This window comes from Rhinoraja longicauda, chromosome 5, assembly GCF_053455715.1.
Source record: "Rhinoraja longicauda isolate Sanriku21f chromosome 5, sRhiLon1.1, whole genome shotgun sequence".
Lineage (NCBI taxonomy): Eukaryota > Metazoa > Chordata > Chondrichthyes > Rajiformes > Arhynchobatidae > Rhinoraja > Rhinoraja longicauda.
The window spans coordinates 9,934,827-9,953,634 of NC_135957.1; the positions used below are offsets into that span (position 1 = coordinate 9,934,827).

Sequence of the window (18,808 nt, forward strand, 5' to 3'; positions counted from 1 at the left end):
TACAGATGCGGCTCAACTGGCTGAGTCCTTCCATCATTTCTGTTTTGGTTTCACATTCAAAACATCTGCAGTTTGATTTGTCTTAAAAAAAGGCTTGTATTCAAAATCAAGTGTGGTGTTGTGACCACATATTATCGAAAATATTGAAACTTTAAAACATTTTCTCTCAATTCCTCTTTTGAAGATGGATCATGGAATGCGGATTCACCCAAAGTACTGAGACTAAGTGACCTGCCAGTCAAAACCATCCTGGTCATGGAAGATACAATCTGGACTGCTTCTGGGGGACAGGTTTTCATCATCAGCACCCAGACTCACACAGTGGAGGTAATTGTGAAACATTTTGAATTTTATGATGATTAAATTTTTGCACAAATGCTTTATTTGTTAATTGCATTGTGGCGGCTTTGAGTGCTCTAGACCCAGGTTCGATCCTGACTATGGGTGCTCTCTGTGTGGAGTTTGTGCATTCTCCCTGTGACCGCGTGGGTTTTCTCTGGGTGCTCCGGTTTCCCCCACTCCCCAAAGACATGCGTGTTTGTAGGCTAATTGGCTTTGTAAGTTATAAATTGTCCCCAGTGTGCAGGATAGTGCAAGTGTATGGGGCGTTCGCCGGTCGGCGTGAACTCGGTGGGCTGAAGGACTTATTTCCATGGTGAATGTCTAAAGTCTAACCTCCAAATAGATTCCGAACTATATAAACTCTATATAGACCGAGTTCACGACCGAGTGATAGTGCTGGTCACCCGGTACACTAGCACTATCCTACACTATAGGGACAATTTACAGAAGCCGATTAACCTACAAACCTGTGGTATTTATTCACAAAATGCTGGAGTAACTCAGCAGGTCAGGCAGCATCTCAGGAGAGAAGGAATGGGTTTCGTTTCGGGTCGAGACCCTTCTTCAGACTGAAAACCTGTACGTCTTTGGAGTGTGGGAGGAAACCGGAGCACCTGGAGAAAACCCACGGGGAGAACGTACAAACTCCGTATAGACAGCACCCGTAGTCAGCGTCGAACAAGGGTCTCTGGCACTGTAAGGCAGCAACTCCACCACTGTGCCATCCCAAAGGGTTATTTGTGCTGTTTTGATTGAACACCCACGTAGCACAATTCTCATCACATCTCTCGATATTTTCTGTTAGACCTACTTGTTGTATAAACCTCCTGTCAGTGGGTTGTCATTTTCTGTGTTGATTTAGTTTAGTTTAGAGAGACATCGTGGAAACAGGCCCTTCAGCCCACCAAGTGGGCTGACCAGTGTTCACCCCGTACACTAGCTCCATCATACACACTAGGGACAATTTACAGAAAACAATTAACCTACAAACCCACGCGGTCACAGGGAGATCGTACAAACTCCATACAGACAGCACCCGTAGTCAGGATGGAATCTGGGTCTCTGGCGCTGTAAGGCAGCGACTCTACCACTGAGCCACTGTGCCACTCGGTTGTAGTGTTTAATAGCCTGATGGTTGTAGGGAAGCTGCTCATGAACGTGGATATTACAGTCTTCAGGCTCAGTAAATCATCGTGGAGATCTCTCTTTGTTATAAGCTGTACTTTGTGTGGCACCAGGCAGAACAACTTGTGGTCTCATGGTAAAGTTTGCAGCCATCCCAGCCAATACCTTGATTATCTCTCATTGTTTGTGGGAACCACACTGAGCTCTTCTGGAGGCAGCCTGGAGCAACCACATAGTCCCTTGTGCTCTCTAACGTCCTGTTGTACTTTGCTGTAAACGTTAACTTCCTGAGCTTGTCACTCCGTCAGTATGCTCAGCTGCTTACTATTGAGGTTCCTTTGGATTCCAGGTGTCCTAATGCTCCAGAGATGATATCCAGCATTTCTTAATGTCCCTGACTTCATCAAAAAAAAAAAAAAGAATATACCTAAATTCACCTTTAAAAAATCTTTTTTTTAAAACTGGTGATACTATATGATGGCTGCAAGTGACAACCTTAAATTTAAATGTTCATTTTGTTCATTATTCATTTTGCTTTCAGAATATGCTATATTATGCTGGCCACATTTTGTTTATAGTTTGGCACAGTCAAAGTTGAAGTTTAGTTTATTGTCACATGTACTGAGGGTACAGTGAAAAGCTTTTGTTGCATGCTATCCAGTCGGTGGAAAGACTATACATGATTACAATCGAGCCGACCACAGTGTATAATGGGGACAGTAATTACCTGCTAGGATCATGCTATATTTCAATAATCTCTTATTATTTTGAGTTAATATTTTCATAGATTTCAATCTAATTAGAATAGCACAGTTCAGGAACTGCCCTTCAGCCCACAATGAATTCTAGTTGAATTCTGTGAAATCTGAAAGTTGATTTCTGGACTGTGATTTTTTTTAACGCATTGGAAATTCCTGATTTTATAAGTTCATAAGTTCTAGGAGCAGAATTAGGTCATGCGGCCCGTCAAGTCTACTCTGCCATTTATGGATTCATGGCTGATCTATCTTTCACTCTCAACCCTCTCCTGCCTTCTCCCCATAACCCCTGACACCCTTACTAATCCAGAATCTGTCAATTCCCGTCTTAAAAATATCCATTGACTTGGCCTCAACAGCCGAATCACATTTTGCTCAATACCACTGAAATAAAACTGAAGTAAAGAGTCTCCCCTGACTTATGGATGTCTGACTGGTAATCCTGAACACATGGGTGAAAACTCAGGAGAGCATTCCTGAGGAGGCAAGATGGAAATCTAACAACAGCCAACACAGATAGAATGTGAACTGGGATTTCTTTCCACTACCACCACATAACTCTCCAGCTCAGTCTGAAGAAGTGTCCACACCTAAAACGCCACCTATCCATGTTCTCCAGAGATGCTGCCTGATCCGCTGAGTTACTCCAGCACTTTGTGTCCTATTTTGCAGTCTAATGCTCACCCATTTGTTTGAAATAAATCTGCACGTACAAGTCCATGCTTGAATGTTCCATGGTAACCATGGAGCTGTCATGCTGTTTTACTTTTCTACTTCTGCTGACTTGAAAGAAGAATGTCTCTGTTTGCTTTCCCAGTCAGGTGATGTTGTGCAATCCTTCACTTCACGGGCATTGGTTCGTGTTAGATAATGTTGTTCAGCCCTGCTCTTAATACTGAAATAATTTTTTGAGCTCAGTACATTGAGGTGCTTCGGGTTTGAAATTGGAGAAATGAGTTACTGCTAGATCAATAACAAAGGCATTATAAGTTGGTAATAAGTATTATGAAATGAGAAAAGTCTAAAATAGTTGTTCTTTGCCCAAATCATTTGGAGCAGGAGGTTCTTCACCTCTTGAGTCTGCTCCACCACTTGGTAAATTCGGGTTGATAGGATTGTAACCCCAACTTGCGGCACAGTGGCGCAGCGGTAGAGTTGCTGCCTTACAGCGCCAGAGACACGGGATCGATCCTAACCACGTCTATACAGATTTTGTATGTTCTCCCTGTGACCGCGTGGATCTTCTCCAGGTGCTCCGGTTTCCTCTCACACTCCGAAGACGTGCAGGTTTCTAGGTTAATTGGCTTTTGTAGATTGACCCCGTGTGTAGGATAGAACTAGTGTACGGGTGATCATTGGTTGACATGGACTTGGTGGGCCAAAAACCTGTTACCATGCTGTATCTCTAAACTAAACTAAGCTAAACTGCAGATCCTCACTCCAGGGAATGCAGGTGTGACTTGAAATTAGAGAAATCAACTTTCATATCGCGGGGTTTACACTGCCCAAGCAAAATATGAGGTGCCTTTCCTCCAATTTGCATGTGCCCTCACTCTGACAATGGAGGAGCCCAGGATCTGTGTCTAGGACATTTAGCAAAATAGGCGAGAGGGGAGAGAGGTGTAATTGTCTTGATAATTAAGGATGTGATAAAAGGCAAATGTGAGAAAGGATTCTCGTCCAAGGGCAGTATTAGTAGAGGTGCAGGTACTAAACGAAGGACAAGAAACACTGTTGACATTGGTTTACAGTGAATGTTCCCTCCACGCTGCCCTCACACCTATCCTACCTGTCAGTCGACAGCAGCCTGTGGCTTGTTGAGTGGGTCTCCAGCCCTCTCCCATTCTCCCAGCCTGCATTGTACAAACATCCCTTTTCTGCAGGTTCGAGGCATCCTCATGGCCGAAACGATTTGAGCTGAGCAGTGTGGCAGAGTGATAAGGTAACGTGGGCAGGCTAGAACAAGGGAGTGCATCCACAAACCTCTATTGGTCTTCCCTTCCCAGATGCTGCCTGGCCCGCTGAGTTCCTCCAGCACTTTGTGTTTTGTCAAAGTCTCACCCCGGCTCTACCAAATACAGTAAAGCCTCATTTTAACGGACCTCGCTAGAACGGATTTTGGTTATAGCAGACAGCTGCCCAGACCACACCCGGCAACTCGAATCGTCACCTGCCCATATTCTCCAGAGATGCTTCCTGACCCGCTGAGTTACTCCAGCACTTTGTGTCCTTTTGTGTATTAACCAGCAATTGCAGTTGTTTGTTTCTACTACTTATACAATGATAATTCTTTACTCAGTTATAGCGGGCAAATCGTCAATAACGAATCCCTATGGTCTGTTATAACGAAGGTTTACTGTGTCATACATTTCACAGTTCATCATTTGAAGACAATTATAACAGAAGCAACAAATGTTAAGAATTTATTCACTTAAAATCATCAACATGTTAAAATCATCATAACCATTAGACCATTATAAATTCAGTCTGAAGATGGGTCTCGACCCGAAACGTCACCCATTCCTTCTCTCCTAGATGCTGCCTGACCTGCTGAGTTATTCCAGCATTTTGTGATACCTTCGATTTGTACCAGCATCTGCAGTTACTTTCCTAGTATAAATTTGATGATTCTGTCCCAAACTTCTCGATAGCTTATTGCCATAAGCACCAGGACCAGAACAATAAAAATCTTTACTTGCTGCATGTTTACAGGAACATCAATACAACACAAGTAAATATATATTTATCAATAACACAATAAAATATCAGTTATACTAAGAAATCAAACATAATAGTTTAAGCTGAAGTACATAATGCGACCTTATACAAAGTCCACACTAGCTTGGTACTGAGGTAGGATTGAGGTTAGGGTCGTGCAGGGTGATAAAAGAGTCTGGTAGTTGGTGAGAAGAAGCTGATCTTGTACTTGGAGGTAATGATTCTCAGGCTCCTATAAATATGAGGTGTGTCAGAACACAGGCTAATTATTTTCTGTGGACTGAATAGAGGCAGCAGCAAAGTTTAGTTTAGCTTAGAAATACAGCATGGAAACAGGTCCACACCGACCAGCAGACCCCGTAAATTAACACTATCCTATACACACAAGGGACAATTTTACATTTATACCAAGCCAATTAACCTACAAACGTATATGCCTTTGGAATGTTGGAGGAAAACGAAGATCTCAGAGAAAACCCACGCAGGTCACAGGGAGAACGTACAAACTCCATACAGACAAGCATTCAAAGTAAGGATCGAACAAAGGTCTCTAGCGCTATAAGGCAGTAGCTCTACCGGTACGCCACTGTGCTGCTAAATAATAGAATGATTTGGATAAACAAAGAACAACAAGGTAAAAAGGAAGAAGCTTCATGAAGATTGAGCCAGGAGTGCTGAGGTTAAAGCATCGCACGATCTTGCAGGAAGGTGGGTAATGGAATTAGTAATACAAAACCACGAAGTGCCGGGGTATCTCATCAGGTCAGACAGCCTCTACGGAAAAAATGGACAGGTGACTTTTCAGATCTGGACTCTTCTTCAGACTCGGGGAATTGATATGGCTGAATTTGGAGACGACTGTCAGGCAACAATGACGAAAGTAGCAATGATCTTATTCACAAAAAAATATAGTTTTATTTCTGATTTTCTGATTTAGACTGCTTAAAGACAGAGTTGAGGATTATATGTTAACGGTGGTTATGTGGCAATATCTCACTGCCAGAAATTAGGCAAGTATTGTTTTCATTTCTGAAGCAGATAACTGGACAGTGATGAGTGATTGACTTTGTTTTGTATGGGGATAGGAAGTGCCAGTGGTGTGGGGCGGGGTGGAAACGAGGGAAGGCACAAGAAACTGCAGATGCTGGTATCTTGAGCAAAAAAACAACTGCAGGAACTCAGTGGGTCTGGCAGCATCAGAAGAGAGAAATGGAGAGACAACATTTTGGATAGGATCCATTCTGCAAACTCTTGGAGTAGAGCTCCTGGATGTAGCTGGTAGGAAGGGATGCGGGGAAAGGGTGGGGCAAGAGCTGGCAAGTGGCCATCAGACAAGAGGTACAGAAGAATGAAAACGCAAACCTCCGGATTCAGGGACAGTTTCTGCCCAGCTGTTATTAGGCTACTGAATCATCCTATCACCATCAGAAAGCAGTCCTGACCTACTATTTACCTCATTGGAGACCTTCGGACTATCTTTAATCAAACTTTACTGGACTTTATTTTGCACTAAATGGTATTCCCTCTATCCTGTATCTGTACACTGTGGCCAGCTCGATTGTAATCATGTGTAGTCTTTTCCCTGGCTGGATAGCACACAACAAAAAAGCTTTTCACTGTACCTCGGTACACATGACAATAATAAACTAAACCAAAGTGATAGATGGAGCCAGACATGGAGAGGTTGATGGCAGGTGAATTTGACGGGGGCGAGAAGGGTGAAGATAGTGACCAATACTTGAGGTAGGGAAGGCAAAAGAGTTAGAATGGTGGAATCTGATAAAGAATGAGGGTGGGGAGTTGAATGTAGAACAAGAGGGATGATTGGTGTGTGGAAGTAAATGGGTCGTGGGGAGGGAAATAAGATAGTGGATCTGGATGAGGGAGGGTTGGGAGATGAGAGCACCGAGGAGGTAGAGGAAGGGAAAGGAACTGGGTGATCGAGGTCAGGAGAGTGCAAAGAGGCGACGGCTGCAATGGGCCTTTGTGGCCTGCTTCAGCTGGGATTTCGCAAATGGAACCAAAACCTGGCGGATCTTGCATATGGTCTCAGTGGCCTGTTTCTTTACATATTATACTTAATCTGGGATTGTACTTCATGTATGGTAATAATTGTATTGAAACTATGCAAAAAAATAATTTCACTGTACCTTGCTCCTTGTGATAATAAAGAACCATTGAAGGGTTTGCACTGGTGATGGTGGGGGAAAGCTGGGTAGATGGGAAGGTGACATATATCTGAAATGAGAGAATTCGATATTCATGCCGTTGGGTTGTAGGCTATAGGCTATACCCTAGCGGAATCTGAGGCACTGCTCCTCCAGCCTACATGTGGCCTCACACGACCAGTGGATGAGGCAGAGCCCAGGTTGGTTGACATGGGAAGGGGAATGAAAGTGGCTTGCAACTAGGAGCTCCAGATGGTCCTGCCAGAAGGAGTGCAAGTGTTCGGTGAAGATGTATGTGTCTCTTCCAGTTGCAGTGGTGTCTTCTGTAGGTTGACCACCTCCGCTGTTTATAGCATTCTGCCACTTAGGGGCAGCACGGTGGCACAGCGGTAGAGTTACTACCTCACAATGCCAGAGACCCGGTTTGATCCTGACTACGGGTGCTGTGTGTACAAAGTTTGTATGTTTTCCCTGTGTCTGAGTGGGTTTTCTCCAGGTGCTCCAGTTTCCCCCCATGCTCCAAAGACGTGCAGGTTTGTAGGTTAATTGGCTTCTGCAAATTGTAAATTGACTCTAGTGTGTAGGATAGTGTTAATGCACAGGATGATCGCTGGTCGGTGAGCCCCCTGTGGGCCAAAGGTCTGTTTCCACGCTGTATCTCTAAAGTCTAAAGTCAGTCATTCACTTTAGACCGATGGGTTTTTGATTGATGGTCTTTCCCGAGAAGGAAATGGTTAGGATAGGACAGTATTGGTGAACTGGAGTCTGTGATTAACTGGGTAATATTGTCACTAGGATGATTTTACCAGACAGACCACTAGCACAAAATTGCTTGCAGATGTATATGTGAGATACCTACTTGATTCAACAGAGGTTTGGACTTCTGTCTCTAATATGATTCTGGCAATGCTGAATGAAGTGCTTGAACTAATTATGGCCGAGTCTCAAGCCAAGCCACGAATACTTTGCGAGACTGATAGATCACAAATCTCTACTTCACTGTTTTATAAGCTCAAGAGAAAAAGCAATGAGCACACTTGCGAACAGTTCAGGAAGTTGAGAGGAGTTTCGCCAAGACTTCAGACATTTGCTTGGGTATACTATGAGACTATTTCAGTATTCAGAAAAATATCCCCATTGCTTTGTTTCCTGTTCCAGCTACATTATCAGGCAGAGAGAGACCATCCCAAGGTACTTGACTAGTAGCTTCTAGGACAGGGAGATAGTTTTAAGGAGCATTTGGAAGGAGGAAAGAGAGGTGGAGAGGTATGAGAGAATTTCAGGTCCCAGGGCTTTGGATTTGACTGCGGGAGTGAAATTGGATATTCGGAGATACAAAGAACTGCAGATGCTGGTTTACAAATAAGGCATGAAGTGCTGGAGTAACTCGGGGTCAGGCAGCATCTCTGGAGAACATGGATAGGTGAAGCTTCGGGTCAGAACCATTCTTCAGTCTGAAGAAGGGTCCCGACCTGAAACGTCACCTATCAGCATTCTCCAGAGATGCAGCCTGACCCAATGAGTTACTCCAGCACTTGGTGATATTGGATTGTTCAAGATACCAGAACTGGAGAGGGTTGCATTGATGTCAAGGATTGTAAGACTGGAGGAGATGAATCTCCTCATATCTTTTGACCAATGTGTTTGCCACCACTTCTGTCATCTCTTCTATGGGTTCTTTTTTTTTTCACTTGGATAGTTTATTTGTAAACTAAAGAACTATAAAAATGCACAGAGATATTGGACCTTGATTGTTTTAGCATGTGTAAGCCCCTGGACGCTGATTCAAATCTCCTTTCCATTTGCGCCATAGTGGCTCTACAGTAGACTTGCAGCCTTTCAGTGCCAGAGACCCGAGTTTGATTCTGACTACGGGTGCTGTCTGTCTGGAGTTTGTACGTTCTCCCGGTGACTGCGTGGGTTTCCTCCCGGTGCTCTGGTTTCCTCCCACACTTCAAAGACGTACAGGTTTGTAGGTTAATTGGCTTCTGTAAATTGTCCCTAGTGTGTGGGATAGAACTAGTGTACGGGTGATGGCTGGTCAGTGGGGACTCGGTGGAGCCAGTTTCCACGCTGTTTCTCTAAATTAAGCTAAACCTGTAATCTTTGTCTCTTTCAGCAACAGTTCGAGGCTCACCAGGAGGAAGGGATGGTGATCTCACATATGGCTGTGGCTGGCGTTGGAGTCTGGATCGCCTTCAGCTCCGGATCTGCCCTGCGTCTGTTTCACACAGAGACTCTCGAACAGCTTCAGGATATCAACATTGCAACTCCCATTCATAACATGATACCAGGTAAATGGCTAATCCACACAAGGTCAGATGGTTCTTCAACAAACTAGGTCAATAATATTTCAATCTTTTAACGTTAAATATTTTTATGAATTATAGATGCCTCATGCCATTTGCTATGCTTAAGCCTAATTCTACAAACATCTGCCTCCTAGGCTATAAGTTTTTCAAAGTAAATAAATTATCTGTGGTCATTAGTAACAAACCTGCATAAGTGTATCTACTATATATGCAACCCTATCTGGGTTCACCTATTAATGGCCAAGCTTTGTCCCGCTCCCACCTCTCTTTTCTAGTTTTCTCCCCCCACACTTCTATCAGTCTGAAGAAGGTCCCTGGCCCAAAATGGCGCCTGTCATTCTTTAGACTTTATAGATACAGCGCGGAAATCTTGTATCACTCCTGCACATTCTGTTCCATTAGCTCAATCAGGACCAATGCATGGTTTTCTTCTACCCAGTTTAGATGAGCAACAAGAGCTGAATTTTTTGTTGCCAAGTCTCTTGCGTTTAAAGTTTTACATCTTCCTTCTCTACGGACTATGCAAACGCTTTGCCCAGAATTAACATCTACGGCTGAATCAAGGAAAGGCCCAACTGAAAAAAAACATAAGACAGTCTCAGGTTCAGAAATCTAACATACTACCAGACTGTTACATCCAAACCAAATAACTTATTCAAAGATAAAGGTATTGTAGTGGCCTGGCGGAGGCCAGAGAAAAGGCAAGATGCCAGGCAGTTTTAGGTAAGGTTCTTTATTAGGCTGTGAGCTCCTGCTCACAGCGTAGTCCACCTAGGGATGAGCCACGCCTCCCCACGGGCTGGCTTTTAACCCCTTACGCCTGTCCGTCACGTAACGAGGGGGCTGACCCAAGGAGTGGCCTGATCCCCCGGGACCGCCACAGTATGTTATTAAAAAAATGAAAGCTAATGTAATACGTTGAAGAAGTAGAATGACTAGAGTTATCAGGATCTAACTTTAAAAGAAAGGGGCAAGTCTGTTTTTATATCCTGACTAAGCTCATTTTCCAGTCCATTCAGATGAAGGAGAGGAAAATTATGGGCTGGTGATGTCAGTGACAGAAACTGTTGGCCAGAATCTATTGGTGTTTTTTTGCTGCACAGCTGAGCGAATTTTTTGGAGTTTCTGGTGAATTTCACTGGAATCTTGCTTGCAAACTTCCTGTTCTTTTGTATATGCTAGGCTGACAGGCACTGCAGACGTGCTTTATTTTGGTAGATCAAGACTTTTCAAGGCATCAGTCAACCATTTATGATGATAACCGTACTTGGCACATGAGTGGTAAGGTGGTATGAATTTTTATTGCTGACTTCACTCTGTTCAATCATCCTTGATGTACAGCATTGACTTGAGTGCCTATTTAACTAGCCAACGCACCAAAAAATACTTCTCTCTCTCACAGTCACCTCTTTCACTCATTCAATTTTATTTCGATTGGAATTTATGGCTGGACCAGCGCCTTTGAAAGTAACACGGATAGAGAGGTGATTCCAAATGCAGGCCATCACAGATTTTTTTCACGTACATTATTGGGCGAGATGCCGGTTTGCACAAAAGGACACAAAGTGCAGGTCAGACAGCTTCTCTGGAGAACATGAATATGTGATGTTTCGGATCGGGACCTTTCTTCAGACTAATCAACCTGAAGTAGGGTCCAAGCCGAAATGTCACCTATTCAAATTCTCCAGAGATACTAGCCTGACCTGCTGAGTTACTCCTAGCACTTTGTGTGCTTTCCTATTAAGTCTTGCCCCTCTCATTTTAAACCTATTTTCTTTGGTTCTTTATTCCCCTACTTTGCGTAAAAGACACGGTGCGTTCACCCAATCTATACCCCTCATAATTTCATACACCTCTATAAGAATGATGGCACAGTAGCACAGCGGTAGAGTTGCTTCCTTACAGAGCCAGAGACCCGGGTTCAATCCTGACCACGGGTGCTGTCTGTACGGAGTTTCTACGTTCTCCCCGTGACCTGATGGGTTTTCCCTGGGTGCTCTGGTTTCCTCCCAAAGACGTACAGGTTTGTAGGTTAATCGGTTTCAGTAAAATTGTAAATTGTCCCTAGTTTGTAGGATAGTGCTAGTGAAAGGGTGATCACTGGTCGGCTTGGACTCGGTGGGCCGAAGGGCCTGTTTCCGCGCTGTATCTCTAAAGTCTAAAGATCACCCCACAGCCCCTTGAAATATGGGTGATCTTGGAGTAACCAGCAAAAACCCACACAGTCACAGAAAGAGCTTAGACACTCCACGCAGACAGCTCTTGAGGTCAGGATTGAACCTACTCCCTTCAACTGTGGAAAGACAGCAATCAAGCAACTGCACTACGAATGTGACTCATTGCTCATAAACCCAAGCCAGGATGTTGTCAAGGTTCAGTTCACAGTAATGTTTAATTGCTTCGTTATCTGCGGATTTCCAAATAGAATTGCACGATCAATAACAAAGATCCACACTTCCTTCTGAAGGAGTGGTGGCAGAGGTTGAGCATTGGACATTGCCCTTAATAAATTCCTGCAGTAATGCCTGGGTTGGATCCTTTTACCACAAGCATATTTACCAGCCTATCGTTACGACGCATGTTTTTATCGCAGCTCCAGTTTTCTCTGCCGGTGCATTATAATTTTGGACCTTGAACTTTTTCCTTAGCAACAGGATACCTTTATTTTAAATCACTGGAGCTGTGGGAAAGTTCACTTGGTCATTTGGAGATACATTATTCAGGCAGTAGTTCACACAAATTGCACTATCGCACTATTTTAGCCAAGCATTGTTTTATCACAGGTGCTCTGTTGGGTTCTTTTACTATAACTAGATTGGAACATTTGTGTGAACTACTGCCTGAATAATGTATCTACAAATGACCAAGTGAACTTTCCCACAGTTCCAGTGAACCAATGTAAACAGAGTCTATGTGCTATTTTGATCATGAATTATGTAGTTCAATACAATCCTTTAGTATTTTTGTCAATTAGGTTTCGATAAAATGAAACAAAATTTGACTTGGAACTTTGAATTCACTCAGTATTCACATGAGTGAAGAGTGTAGGCAGCTCCAGTATTATTATCATAGAGTCATACAACATGGAAACAGGCCCTTTGGCCCAACTTGTCCATGCCGATCAAGATACTCCATCTAACCTCGTCATATTTGCCTACATTTGGCTCGTATTGTATCTTTCTAAACCTTTCCTATCCATGAACCAGTTCAAGTGTTATTTAATTGCTGTTATACTACCTGCCACAACTACCTCTTCTGGCAGCTCATTCCATATGCCCACCACCCTCTGAATGAAAAGGTTGCCCCCAGGTTCCTATTAAATCTTACCCCTCTCACCTTAAATCTATATCCTCTGGGTTTTTATTGCCCTACTCTGGGTAAATGACTGTGCATTGACCTTATCTATTCCCCTCATGATTTTATGCACCTCGGTAAGATCAATTCTCAGTCTCCTGCTCTCCAAGTCATAAAATCCTAGTCCACTCAGGAAGGAAACCCTGTGGTTTTGTGTGTGAACGAAGACTAGATATAAAAAGCTGAAGTAACCTCAGCAGGACAGGCAGCATCTCTGGAGAGAAGGAATGGGTGACGTTACGGGTCGAGACCCTTCTTCAGACTGAGAACTGTTGTTTCCTGGACCAGAAGGGTGTAAACTCAAACAGGAGACACGTTAGGTATTAAGTTGCTGTTAGTGTTGTCTGCGGGTGGTGTGGACTGGAGAGAAGGTGCTCGAGCAAGCAAACATCCTGCCAGAAGGACAGGAACTGAACGGCTGGAAGGCCATCAAGACACCAGAAGGGGCCACAATGGTTTAGTTTGGAGTAGTGTGAAGGAATCTCTGGACAAATTGGGTTTATTTCTTTGATGGTGGTTTGGACAATCTGATTAATTGGTAGGTTAATTGGCTGGGTAAATGTAAAAATTGTCCCTAGTGGGTGTGGGATGGTGTTAATGTACGGGGATCGCTGGGCGGCACGGACTTGGTGGGCCGAAAAGGCCTGTTTCCGGCTGTATATATATGATATGATATGATATGACCTGCAACGTGTTTTTTAGGAGAGATATGAACACTAGCTCAATTTTCAAATCTGGCAGTTTTCAGTAAGATTACATGGAACGTCTCAATGGATCATATTTTATTTCGGATGTGAATTCTCGAAGACATGCTTCATATTTTTCCCACAAGACTGCAGATTAAGGGAATGTTGTGACTTTGATTTCAGGTGTTTCCTGCCTCACAAATGTCCTTCACATTGTGAAGCTTCCTGTCGAGTTGTGCTAATTCCATCTTCTTGCACAGCTTAGCTATAGAGTTTAACTTAATCTTTTGTTGCTTTTGAAGGTTAAAAAAACCTATGCAAACTGGATACATTGCGAGGAAAATGTACGTACAGCTGGTGTTACTGCTGTAATTAAAGGAAATAGGGAACGTCCCAATGTGTCCCTAACAGGACACAGGCATGGCTTAAAAGCTTAGTTTAGTTTAGCTTAGCTTAGGGATACAGTGCAGAAACAGGCCCTTCGGTCTACCAAGTCCACGCCAACTGGCGATCACCCCATACACTAGCATTATCCTACAGACTAGGGACAATTTCCAATTTTTACCAAAGCCAATTAACCTACAAATCTGTACATCTTTAGAGTATGGGAGGAAACCGGAGCACCCGGAGAGGACCCATGCAGTCACGGGGAGAACGTACAAACTCCGTACAGACAGCACTTGTGGTCAGGATGGAACCCAGGTCTCTGGCGCTGTAAGGCAGCAACTCTACCGCATCGCCACTGTGCCGCCCCAAAGTTGAAAATGTCAGAGCATGAGGAGGCACAAACGCAGTGGGTTATAAACGCATTCCCTGATATTTTGTAAACATTTACTCTGGGCCACAGACTCTGATCTCCCTGGATTGACCTGGTTGTGTTCTTCTGTGTATCTTCCCCTAGTTGATTGATTGAAAGATACAGCATCAAAACAGCACCTTCAGCCCACCGAGTCCATGCCGACCATCGTTCACCCATTCGCACTTGTTCTGTTATCCCACTTTCGCATCCACTTCCTACACACTAGGGGCAATTTACAGACCAATTAACCGACAAACAAGCAGTTGGTTAGGATGTGGCAGAAAACCCAGGCGGTCACAGGGAGAACGTGTAAACTCCACCTATGCAGCACCAAAGATCAGGTTCGAACCCGGGTCGTTGGCATTGTGAGACAGCAGCTCTACCAACTGCCTCAAACGGTTGCGGATTGTGGTATTAGGTTGCCTGCAGTTCTTATGTTAACTTCATACAGTGACCAGTTGTTCCACTGGTGGGGATGAGTAACAGGAAGCTGATGACGTTGCAAAATGTAATAACTGAGCAGTATTTCTAAGATGCAGAAAATCCCATTAATTTCCTGGTGTGGTTTTGAACACCAGATTGAAATTCAGCATTGAAGATCATTATTCTGCATTCTGTATCTGTTTGGATACCATGCAAAATAAAGCTTATCACTGTAAACCCAAACCTGATTATTTTGCCTTTTTGTAGACCGGATGATTTCTGGTCTCACTTCTTACACACATTCTAGAAAGACCCACTGAATGTCTCGATTCTCTTCCCACAACACTCCCCGGAAAAGGGAAAGTGAATGAAGTGAAGAGACCGCAATGGCACAGAGGTCTGGGCACGTCAGACTTTGTCCCAGCACCGTCAGAGACCCGGGTTCCATCCTGACTATGGGTGCTGTACGTAGTTTGTACCTTCTTCCTGTGACCAGGTGGGTTTTCCTCCTGTGCTCTGGTTTCTTTCCACATTCCAAAGACGTGCAAGTTTGTAGGTTAATTGGCTTCTGTAAAAAACGGAAATTTGTCCCTGGTGTGTAGAATAGTGCTAGTGCAGTGCTGTTCGGTGCAGGCTCGGGGGGGGCGAAGGGCCTGTTTCCGCTGTGCATCTCTAAAGTCCAAAGTAGAGTGTAAGTAAAGAATCAGTGATCCAGTTATTTAGCCTGGCATTGCCCTTGAGTGGGTTACAAAATTCATCCACGTAGCTCCGAGTTTCTCTTTTACGCATTCTCATAACGATTTTTCCATATCCGCAGCAGTACAATTTAATGGTGGTCTCCGTTAGCAGATCCCAGCTTGGCTTGAGGAATCTTATCCAGGCAGGGCCTTTTCCTTACCAGCACTCATCCTTACCAGATCCATCCGCACTAAACTGCTATCTGCTCTCAATCCTCTGATTTCTCTTCCCTGTGCAGCATCGGTGGAGGGAATGGACAAATGTCATTTTGGGTCGGCATCCTTCTTCAGATTGATTGTAGTAGGGGGGAGAAAGCAGGAAAAGAGGTGGGATTTACAAAACAACTTACAACCCAGTGGTATGAATACTAATTTGCATTCCCTCTCTCTCTGTCCCTCCCCCACCCTAGCTGTTTCACTGTTCGTATCCTTTCATTATCACCTGTTTTGGTAGAAGGAATATAGACGTAAACTATTTTCTAAATGGGGAGAGAATACAGAAATTGGAAGTGCAAAGGGACTTGGAGTGCTGGTGTAGGATTCCCAAAAAGTTAATTTGCAAGTCGAATCAGAAGTAAAGAAAGCAAACTCAAAGCTAGCATTTATTTCAAGAGGGCTTGGATACTAAAACAGGGATATATTATTGAGGCTCTATAAGGCGCTGGTAAAGCTGCATCTGGAATTTTGTGAGCAATTTTGGGCACCATATCTGAGGAAGGATGTGCTGGCTCTGGAGCGGGTCCAGTGGAGGTTTACAAGAATGATTCCCAGAATTAGTAGGTTAACCTATGATGAGCGTTTGTCGATACTGGGCCTGTACTCGCTGGCGTTTAGAAGAATGAGGGGGGAACTAAGTGAAACATACAGAATAGTGAAAGGTTTGGATAGAGTGGATGTGGAGAGGATGCTTCCACTAGTGGGAGAGTCTAGGACTAGCGGTCATAGCCTCAGAATTAAAGGACGTTCTTTTAGGAAGGAGACGAGGAGAAATTACTTTAGTCAGAAGGTGGTGAATCTGTGGAATTCTTTGCCACAGAAGGCTGTGGAGGCCACCAGTGAATATTTTTAAGGCAGAGATGGATAGATTCTTGATTAGTACAGGTGTCAGAACTTATGGGGAGGTAGGAGAATGGGGTTAGGAGGAGCGATAAATCAGCCATGGTTGAATGGCGGTGTATAGAAGGGCTGAATGGCCTAATTCTACTCCTATTCCTTATGACCTCCTCCTCAGCCAACAATGGACCATGGTGAGCTCCTTGGCCATCGGTGCCGGCTCTGATTTATTCTGTACCTTTTCATACCTCTAGTTCCTCTCTCCCCTGACCCCCCCCCCATCTGAAGAAGTGTCTCAACCTGAAAGTCACCTTTTCCTTTTTTCCAGAGATGCTGCCTAACCCACAGAGGTACACCAGCATTTTGTGTCTATCTTCAGTGTAAACCATCATCTGCAGTTCCTTAGAAATAATTTGAAGTGTGACCATTCTTGCGTGGGCTCAGAACTTTTTCAAACTGCTTGAAGTATGTTTGATGTATGGTCACAGGCAATATCTACAAAACTGCGATCGAAACAAAAAGTGTAGTATTAGAACTGACAAAAGAACAATAACAGAGAAGACTGTTCAATTAGTTTTTTGATGCAAGGCTCTCCGACAGATATTCGACCAGTTAGGGGAGTGGATAATAAAAAAAGACTTGCATTTATATAGGACCTTTCCTTTTCCTTTCAAGACTTTGCAGCAACTAATGTAAATGTGAAGATTGTAATTGGACTCAAGGTTGCATGGGATTTAATGTACTTGCATATTTTGTTTGTAATTCCAGGTCAACAGCGGACGACTGTAACCGGTCTTCTCGTGTGTCACGGACTACTGCTGGTTGGAACCAACCTCGGGATTATTGTCGCATTGCCAGTTGCACGATTGCAGGGAATACCTAAAGTTACAGGTGAGACTGCCCTGGGTTACAACCTGTTTTTGTAATAATTGAAAATAATATGAGCTGTGTATATTGATGTAAAAATGGCATGGATTAAAATGAGACTCAGAGAGTCATACAACATGGAAGCAGCAGTCTGAGCCGATTCTCACACAGCCAGTTGTACTAATCCTACACTGATCCCATTTTATTTAGACTTTAGACATGCAACGCGGAAACAGGCCCCTCGGCCCACAGTCCATGCTGACCAGTGATCACCCCTACACTAGCATTATCCCGCACACGAGAGACAATGTACAATTATACCAAAGCCAATTAACCTACAAACCTGTGCATCTTCAGAGTGTGGGAGGAAACTGGAGCAGCCGGAGATAACCCATGCGATCACAGGGAGAACATACAAACTCCATACAGACAGCACCCATAATCATGATCGAACCCAGGTCTCCGGCACAGTAAAGTGCCATTGTGCCTTCCCAATATTCTCCACACATCCCCATCAACTGACCACAAATTCTACCCCTCATCTGAACTCTAGGGGCAGTTCACAGCAGCCACTGATCTACCGTGCCTTTTTAATGTGGAAGGACGCCAGAGTACACAGTGGTATTCCATGTGGTTACAGGGAGAACGTGTAAATGACGCACAGGCAGCATCCGCAGTCAGGATTGAATCTGGCTCGTTGGAGCTGTTAGACAGCAGCTCTAGCTGCACCACTGCGCTTTTGGGTAAGCCAATTACGGAGAGTTAACCCATTAACATTAGATTTCATAGACCCAGAAGTACATTTCCTTCTATATGTAAATGGTGCAAGGAAATTCTTTTACTCGTTTAGAGTCATGGAGTCATCAAGTAAGAAAACAGGCACTTCAGGACAACTCATCCAGAAGCTATCTTGGCTCTAATCTGAGATTATCTAAATCATGCTGTTTTCTTCCTGAACATCTGCAAAACTAATAAGCAGCCCTGCACTATTTTTATACATAATAGGTTAGTAATTAACTAATCATTAAGGGTACTTCCTAAGGTCAGAGGTTTGAGCAACGGTCTAGGTTTATTATCGTCTTGTGTACCAAGATACAGTGAGAAGCTTTGTATTGCATGCGATACAAATAGAACAGATATACTATACGTAAAGGGAAAGAAACACAGTGCAGAATATAGTTCCCAGCATTGTAGAGCATCAGTGCCATAGACAAATGGGATTGAGGTGAATTGGACAGTATCCTAGCTTATGGAAGGACCATTCAGAAGCCTGACAACAGAGGAGAAGAAGGTGTTGCTGATTCTGGTGATGCATGCATTCAAGCTTCTGTACCTTCTGTCGGATGGGAGCAGGGAAAAGAACGAATGACCAAGGTTGGACAAGTCTTTGATTATGTTGGCTGCTATTCCGAGGCAGCGTGAAGTGAAGATGGAGTCAACGGTGGGGAGTCTGGTCTGTGTGAAGG

At 43.9% G+C, this 18,808-nt stretch overlaps 1 protein-coding gene across 1 annotated transcript in view; it reads left to right on the plus strand.

The window, feature by feature from the left end:
- arhgef10 (Rho guanine nucleotide exchange factor (GEF) 10) overlaps window positions 1–18,808 on the plus strand; it is a 242,475-nt gene that overhangs the window by 219,854 nt on the left and 3,813 nt on the right. The window contains exons 27-29 of the mRNA XM_078399996.1: window positions 185–327; window positions 9,231–9,405; window positions 17,244–17,366. Of these exons, the coding sequence (XP_078256122.1) occupies window positions 185–327; window positions 9,231–9,405; window positions 17,244–17,366 (441 nt within the window). The remainder of the gene's footprint in view (window positions 1–184; window positions 328–9,230; window positions 9,406–17,243; window positions 17,367–18,808) is intronic.